This window comes from Hoplias malabaricus, chromosome 12 (assembly GCF_029633855.1).
Source record: "Hoplias malabaricus isolate fHopMal1 chromosome 12, fHopMal1.hap1, whole genome shotgun sequence".
NCBI classification, from domain to species: Eukaryota; Metazoa; Chordata; class Actinopteri; order Characiformes; family Erythrinidae; genus Hoplias; species Hoplias malabaricus.
The window spans coordinates 25740374-25749559 of NC_089811.1; the positions used below are offsets into that span (position 1 = coordinate 25740374).

Here is a 9186-nt window from a genome sequence, read left to right on the forward strand (position 1 = left end):
CCATGCCTGCAGTCAAAAGAGATTCCATCTCTCTAAAATATGTCTAAAAAATGCAGAATCTATGTGAGTTCATTGTTTGAGTGTGATGAATGGAAAGGCATGTCAAAAAAAAAAGCTGGATGTCCCTTTTACAGATGGGACTCCTTTTCATGTTCAAGTCATGTGATCATGAGTGTGTTAGACTGCTAACTTGACGAAGACCCTTCTCTTCTTACAGCACATCAATAATGACCACATCCATGGAGAGAAGAAGGAGTTTGTATGTCGCTGGGAGGAGTGCTCACGAGAGCAGAAGCCTTTTAAGGCTCAGTACATGTTGGTAGTGCATATGCGCCGTCACACTGGAGAGAAGCCTCACAAATGCACAGTAAGAACCAGAGTTGGGGTCGAAAGGTCCCTGTGTACACTCCCCCTAGATTCTATTTCTGCAAACTTAACCCTTTAGTACCAAAGTGCTTAAAGTGTTTGGTTAGGCAATATTTTTGACAGGTCCTTGACAATATGTGAGATTCTTATCAAGGGATCTAATGCAGTGATTAAGCACACATTGATAAATCATAAGCAACATTCAAAAAGCTTAAGATTAAAAACTAAAATAGTATCCAAATACTTTGTATCACTTTTTAACAAATTTTAACAAATAAAAAAATGCCATTCTGTAGAATAAATTGGAGATACAATGTTTTGTCCAGACAGCAACATAGAACTGAACATTTTAAAAGATTTTACTGGTTAATTTATACATTTCTCAACTAAATCTTTGAAAGCATCTACTGTAAATATGTAAAGCCATGTGACATTTTCCAGCAGTGTTAGTTTTTATTTCAAGCATTTTACTAACTAGCTGCATAGGGTCACATCACCCTCTTGACATTTCTCTTGAAATGTCATTGACCTCACAAACAATGCCTCCATAAAGCATTTGTACTATTTCTGCACATATCTTCAAGACAACCTTTTTCCCTGAATTAAGAAATCAAAAATATTCATCTAAATGATTATATGTCTGTTGAATATGATTCTGAAGGGTTCTTTCACTGATATAGAACCTTTAGGAAAGGTTTTCCTGCTTCTTTTTTTTAGAAAACTATTGCTTTTATTTTAAACAGGGCACATTTCTTTCACTCAAGACCTATGCAAAACTGCATGTCTTGAGTCATGACAGTTGGATTTGCATGAAAACCTGAGTTTAACACCTTGTGTTCTAAGCTTCAAAAGTGTTTTACAGATCCCATTAGAAATAGTGAACTTCACAGAGGAGTTATTGGTGCTGATTGACAAGACAGAGAGACAGACATAATTAAAGTCTGAAGAAAGGAAAAGGCCAAGGGCCCTTATTAAAACACTGTATCACAGTCCCATCTGAATTTCCTGCAGCCCTGAACAGGGTTCTTTGACATTTATAACCATTTTTAAGCTGGAATGGTTTGATTGTTGTACACCAATGGCTTATTACCAGGGAAAACAAGCTTTTACAGACTATTGTTAAAAATTTTACAAAAGAATTTCTAATAACAAACAGAGATCAGTCAAAGTAAACCATGATTATGTGCGTTGTACAAACTGTTGTAATGGAAGTTTTATATATATATATATATATATATATATATATATATATGCATGCACATTTCTGATTGCCAGTGCTCTATCCCCTCTCTCTGTCTAGTTTGAAGGATGCTCCAAGGCTTACTCTCGACTAGAGAACTTGAAAACTCACCTGAGGTCCCACACAGGAGAGAAGCCATATGTATGTGAGCATGAGGGCTGCAACAAAGCTTTCTCCAATGCCTCCGATCGAGCCAAGCACCAGAACCGAACACATTCCAATGAGGTACTGCTACATCTGCAGCATTCTGTTCTAGTAGAAGATGGAAAATGTTTGAAAAAAAAGATTAGTTAGACTCAGTGTCAATGATATGCAGCACCTCCATAACAAACCACTGGATTAAATGCTGAAGTTTCATGTTGTTCATCTTGGTAAACAGTTGCTCTCATATTGCAGTGCCGTTTATGAGAAGAGCATAATGTAGATTTAAATTTTTATTGTTTTTTTACTAACAATTTGAGACTGCAAACTGAATTCAAGACTTTCTGCTGATGTGGTTTGACACTAATTTCCCTTTCCTTGATGCACAGAAAATAACAACTTTTAGAAAAGCTGAGAAAGCTAGGGCTTCAGTGATGACAGGGGCGGGGACAATAAAAAATACATTAAAATTGACACTGGGAATGTCAATACCATAACTGCATATTTTCATATTTGTTAAAAAAAACATCTTATCACATCAGAATGTTCTGATTTGCTGCTGTGCTACACCACTTCTGGTGCAGAATTGTATATATCACAATATATTTTTTTATTTCTCCTTCCTGCAGAAACCCTATGTGTGCAAGATCCCAGGTTGCACAAAGCGCTACACAGACCCCAGCTCCCTCAGGAAGCATGTCAAAACAGTTCATGGACCAGAAGCCCATGTCACAAAGAAGCAACGTGGTGACGCTCCTACAAAATCTCAGCCTCCTAAAGGGAGTGGAGAGAATGAGTCCAGCACTAAGCATGCTGGGAGAGGGACAGAGGGGTTGGTGGAGGCCAACAGCACCAGCAGAGGAGCGGAAGACTGCCTGCAAGTCAAGTCAATCAAAACTGAGAATACAATGGTAAAAATAATTTGTTAAAAATTTAACATTTATTTCGAAGCTTGCTTTATTAACATATGTGGCACTGGTTTTACAAATGTGCAGTATATGCCAGCAGTTTGTAGACTGAACTCTCTAGTAAGTGATTGCTGCCGCTTTAGGCAGCACTTATAGCTGTCACAGACATTCAAATGTATAATCTGTTTAAAAACATTCATGCTCTGCACTTCACATCACTAGGCCTAATGCCAGCTATGAGCTAGAAGAGTGTAAATGGGATTTGTGTTCCAGAATTATCATACATACTCAGTATCGGACCTCACTGATGTTCCTGGATGCAACCAGAATCTCACAGCAATGGTCCATTATAAATTGTTAAGGCTTCCTAGAAGATTAGAGGTTGTTACCAGTCTGTATTCCTACCATATATTTCAGAAATAAATCTGTGTAAATGGATGCCTACAACCTTTTGGCCATATAGTGTGTTATGTTAGTGATACTAGTCTAATACACTAATATTATCTCATTTTCTAAGTACACTTTTGCTGTATTAACACTTACCTGGTTGACTCTTGAATGCCTCTCATGCTTTTAATCTAACGGACAGACACTGCTCAGGTGAGCACAATCCATATTTTGCATGCCAGTGCCATTTTCTTGCATGTCAGAATGTACCTCAAAAGCACAGTATGTTTTGTTGTGATTATAACATATATTTTAAATACAAGTCATTGTCTTTTTAATAATTTTTTAAAATTTATTTCTGTATTTCTTTTTTTTTTTTTATTAAGTGTTGTTCAGGTTCAGAAGTATGTTTTAAACTTTAAAATCATTTTTGCCTGTGTGCATGTAGTCCTTCTAATTTCACTAACTATTTCTGTCTTTAACCAACTTCGAGGCATCCATCTCAGCCCACCACACTCTGCTCTGTTCCTCTGCTGCAAAGGGATCTGCCAGTTTCCTCTGTAGTACAATGATAAAAGTCATTATCTGATTAATATTCAGAAGCTGGGATGGCTGTGTGTGGACTGAACAAAAAGCATCAGCAATCACACTGTGATCAAGAAGCACTTTTTTGTTCTGACTTGGTCAGAACTCATTTACATCTTTGAGGCTTTTTCAGCTGGGAAGCAATTCCGCTTGAGATGCAGTTACTCTCGGGTACTGTATTACTGTTCCCTTAGAGACCCATAATTCATTATTTTGTCTATGTTTTAAAAGGGATTTATTTTGTGTGGAACAGATATTAGAGTATTAAATTATTAGGGCATCTTCATGAAAAAGTCAACAATTACAGTCTCCACACAGGCTTTATTCTACAGCATGTTACTCTGGACCTTTGATCCAGGTTCTTGGCTAGAATGGTACAAGGGCATTAATGGTAAGGTCAGGTGCATTAGCAGTTGCAGCTGCAGTGTCATCAGCCGGCCATTTTAAAATTCCACACTGGAACCTGGATCTAAGATCCTGATTTGAAGACCTCTGCTCTAGACCAATGATTAAAATGACTGAAACAAAAATGAACAATAATCTGTTACCCTTTCAGATGTATCAGTCCAGCCCTGGTGGTCAGTCATCATGTAGCAGCGAGCCATCGCCACTTGGTAGCACCACCAACAATGACAGTGGAGTAGAGATGGCCATGCACAGTGGAGGCAGTTTGGGGGACCTGAGTGCTCTGGACGACCCTCCTGTGGTGGATTCCACTGGTTCTCCAGGGGGCTCGGCAGGAGTAGGTCTCCAGCTGCGTAAGAACAGGGGGGGTCTTCTACAGCTCGAGCATATCAAGAAGGAGAAGCTGAAGACTGTGAGAGACTCCTGTTCCTGGGCAAACACAGCACCTCAAATCCAAAACACCAAGCTGCCTCCCATACCAGCTGTTGGTGAGTTTGGCAGCAATGAATGTGTCTTCAGTGGCACACAAAAACTTTATATCTCCTCTTTTGTGTTTGTTCTTTTTTGATATAAATTGACAATAAATGTTCTACTTTATATTGTGTGAAAATGGAAATAAATGGAATAAATAAATAGAAACCTCATCACTTAAGCATCATTTGTTAATGTTAATGTTTATATGCATATGCTTTAACAAAGACCATCGTTAGATAATAATGGGATATATATATATATATAAAGATACATGTATTAAATGTGTTAAAAATGTATTTTAATTTTATCTTCATAACTCAAATAGCTAATAAAAATACAGCCTACATTTTACACATTTACTTTAATTAACAACAATTAAGCAAATCATGATTAAGCATTAGAAGATTATTATTATATTTTAAATTATTGATCCCCTTAGGGAAATTACTTCCCACCACATGGTAGTGAACACAAACACACACTAGTGAACAATTCTTCACACACACTAGGTGCAGTGAATACACACAACCGGAGCAGGGGGCTGCCAACCACTTCGGCGTCCAGGGAGCAGTTTGGGGGTTAGATGCCTTGCTCAAGGGCATTTCAGCTGTGAATTCATTTTTCCTAGCTGGTCCAGGGATTTGAACTGGTGACCCTCCGGCCTTAAGTTCACTTCTCTTTCTCAAGGCCACTGCTGCCCCTGTGGCCTTAATCCTCCGTCATTTATTAAGCGAAATGTTAATAATTTCATTAAGAAAATTCACTAATGCATGTGTATAAAAGAAATTAGAATAAAAAATAAATATAATATTATCTTAAATTATGTGGTAGCACGGTGGTGCAGCAGGTAGTGTCGCAGTCACACAGCTCCAGGGGCCTGGAGGTTGTGGGTTCGATTCCCGCTCCGAGTGACTGTCTGTGAGGAGTTGGTGTGTTCTCCCCGTGTCCGCGTGGGTTTCCTCCGGGTGCTCCGGTTTTCTCCCACAGTCCAAAAACACACATTGGTAGGTGGATTGGCGACTCAAAAGTGTGTCTGTGTTGCCCTGTGAAAGACTGGTGCCCCCTCCAGGGTGTATTCCCAATGATTCCAGGTAGGCTCTGGACCCACCGCGACCCTGAATTGGATAAACGGTTACAGATAATGAATGAATAAATGAATCTTAAACTATAAAAAAATTATTTAACTGCAATTAGGGCATGGTGTTACCAGATATTCCTTTTTAATTTTTTTTCAGTTTGTTATTTTCATTTTATTATCTATATTTTTCCTTACAAATCATAATCAAATTATTTCATTTACTGTACACCACAGACATTGTTCAGTAGCTCTTAACTTACACTGCTCTTTTGTCTCCTCAGGGTCTCTGCTGGAGAGTTCGAATATGGGTTCTCAGAGCGGTGGCCTGCCAGGACAGCGTTTTGGAGATTTGTGCGAGATGACATTACTGAATCAGCTGAACGAGCGCAGGGACAGTACGACAAGCACAATGAGCTCGGCCTACACGCTCAGCCGAAGATCCTCGGGTATCTCCCCCTGCTATTCCAGCCGCCGCTCCAGTGAGGCCTCACAGTTTGGGGGACGCAACAACAATGTTAGTTCAGCAGACTCCTACGATCCCATCTCCACTGACCTGTCCCGTCGATCCAGTGAGGCCAGTCAGTGTGGTGGAGGTGGTGGAGGGGCACTGCCCAGCTTGCTGAGCCTCACACCAGCCCAACATTATCGCCTAAAGGCTAAATATGCAGCAGCCACTGGGGGTGCCCCTCCAACTCCTTTGCCCAATATGGATCGCATGAGTCTTAGAACTAGAATGGCCTTGTACAATGACTCCCAGGAGGGCTCAGCTCATTTGTTCCAAGCCCGTCTTGCAGCCACCTCAAGGCGCTGCAGTGATACGAGTTATGGAGCACCAGGTGTGATGCCACATGAAGTCCCAAACAGTCTCCCAAGGAGAGCCAGTGACCCCGTCCGCTGCACAAATCTGGACCCCCTCTCCTTGCCTCGAGTTCAGCGGTACAACAGCATGAGCAGCATGAATGCTTCACGGCTGCCTCCTGGTGACTACCGTGGTGTTAACTTGCAGAATAACACCTGGTCTGATGGTAGCTTACATCGTCATCCCTTCAACCAGAGGCCGCCAAGCATCTCAGAGAATGTTGTCATGGAAAACATGGCCATCGACGGAGCTGAGCAGCCAGAAGAAGACTTGGTCCTTCCAGATGATGTGGTGCAGTACCTCAAGACCCAGCATGGTGACCCAACTCGTGGCCGAGGAATGACCTACAGTAGCAATCAGGCCCAGGAGTTCCAAAGCAGCATGACCTCCCAGCAGCAGCAGTTTTATGGGCAACGACGCATGGCCTTGGTTGATGCTAACATCAACCACACAGAGCAAGCGATGCCCTCCTGTCCTATGAGTCCAGGTTCTCAGCAGCCGTTCCAGTCAGCCAATAGCATGAAAAAGAATAGCATGCCTGTACAGTGGAATGAAGTCAGCTCAGGTACAGTAGACAATGCAGGAAGACTTCCAAAGCTGCAGCTACTTAGAGCCAACCTGGCAGTGGTCCAGCAAAAGCAGAATGCTGGCACTTACCAAAACGTGGGCTTAAATCAACAGATAGCACCAATGAGCCAGAACTTGGCTGCTATTCAGCAAGGTAACTCACAGAGGAACACTCAAAGAATGAACATCCAGCAGTATAGACAATCATATGTCAACTCATGTCAGAACCTCAGTGAGCAAGCCAATGCCCAGACTACATACAGACAGGAAATGAACCCTAATCCTTCATCAAGGAACACCAATCAGCACCCAGTATGTAACAGCACTCCTCTGCAACACCAGAATATGCAGAATTACAAGTCCAGCTTCACACACATGGATAATTTTAGCCAGCAGAATTATGCACCCCCAACCCAATCAGCCCTTCATAATGGTGGGCGAGTGGCATTCCAGCCCAAGCCTCCTTCTGCACCCAAACCTTCAAGCAGGCACCACTCAGGATCTAGTGTGCCACAGCAACCTGGTTATTCAGTGTCCAATATCACCTCTGACTTTAACACCTCAGAGGCTAGCCCTAAGAGACCCGTTGGCACTGACCATCTCACCAATGGAAATAACACCATGTGCTACTCTGGTGAGATTCATGTGGCAGATGGCAGCATAGAATATAACTCGCCAATGTCTCCCTGTGCCAATCAAGCTCCTTCTTCAACAGTGGCTACAATGGCATCCCCTGGGGTTAACCAGGTCACCAGCACCGTGGACACTTCTCAGACCATGGAGCACACTCAGATAGACTTTGATGCTATTTTGGATGATGGAGATCATTCCAGCTTAATGTCTGGCACACTGAGCCCGGGTCTTTTGCAGAGTCTTTCCCAGAATTCCTCCCGTCTCACCACTCCACGAAACTCTGTCACACTGGCCTCAGTACCAGCAGGCATCAGCAACATGGCCATCGGTGACATGAGCTCTATGCTAACTGCTCTTGCAGAGGAAAGCAAGTTTTTAAACATGATGGCTTAAGGATGAGTTAATTATGTACAAGATAAACTCTAGAAAAGACATTATGTATCCTGTGCTTGGTGAATTTTCTACATATTGTAAAGACTGTATGAATGATATAGATATCTGATACATCAGCCACTTATGTCCTCTGGGGAGCAAAACATGTACATACATATTTTTGGTTTCTTTTTTATGTTAAAAGCACTGATATACATGAACAGTGAGGTGTAAGAAATTCAAGGGGAGCATTACCAAAAGCCAGCATTACATTTCCTTACATTTTCAAAGAAAATTATATATTGTATGCAATCAAACTGAATCATAAAAGCATCAAGATGGCACAGAACCATGTCAGGAAGCCATATGTTTTGCTTGTAATGAATGATTTGAAAAAAAGATATGGGTAATGATCTCAGGCTGGCTTAGAATAAGTCTGTATTTCTCTTCCTCAGCAGTGCACTAAAAGTGGTTCACAAAGTGCCTTGCAGAAGATTACAGCTAGTATAATAATAAGTGATACATGCGTTAATAAAACATATGAGCATTTATGTTGTCAAACTGTATGGAATCTATAGTTACATTTCTAGATCTGTAGGTATTTGTGTTGTATTTTTATTTCAGATTAATTGGTTAATAGTCACTCTATGTCGTATGCATTAAATTATGTTTATAACTCATTAGCGGCACAACCTTCATTTGATTGTTGTACATAACGGTTTAGTGCCCTCTTGTTCATTCTGAGAAATTGAAAGAGCCTTTGTTGGGAAATAATGCTTATTATAGTCCAGGGTGAAGATGAATTTTGTCAGTACTCTCAGATATACTTCAAGTGCCCTCCAGGAACTGTAAATCTCTAGAGGAATCCCATCAGGTCGTAATATTGAAAAGGACAACAGTACATCTCTGAGTGAGGGTCCACGATGGGCTGTCAAACCTCGCCTCTCTCAGAGATGTCTTAAAAGGAATATGCAAGTGCTCTACATGCTCTCTGTGGAGATCTCACCCTATTGAACAGGTTCATCACCCCCATGAGCTTAAGATGAACCAGAACTGCTTACAAAGGGGAATGGTTTTGATCCTGTGGTGCTGGAGAACTAAAATCCCACAACAGAAAACTGTTTTTTGACTGTGTATTAAAGGGTTTTTTTGTATATCACTGTCGCATTTT

General features: G+C 41.1%; 1 protein-coding gene across 1 annotated transcript in view; it reads left to right on the top strand.

Moving 5' to 3' along the window:
• gli2a (GLI family zinc finger 2a) overlaps positions 1 to 9186 on the top strand; it is a 77622-nt gene extending 68436 nt beyond the window's left edge. The window contains exons 10-14 of the mRNA XM_066641131.1: positions 218 to 367; positions 1667 to 1831; positions 2377 to 2658; positions 4184 to 4520; positions 5866 to 9186. Of these exons, the coding sequence (XP_066497228.1) occupies positions 218 to 367; positions 1667 to 1831; positions 2377 to 2658; positions 4184 to 4520; positions 5866 to 8036 (3105 nt within the window). The 3' untranslated portion in view covers positions 8037 to 9186. The remainder of the gene's footprint in view (positions 1 to 217; positions 368 to 1666; positions 1832 to 2376; positions 2659 to 4183; positions 4521 to 5865) is intronic.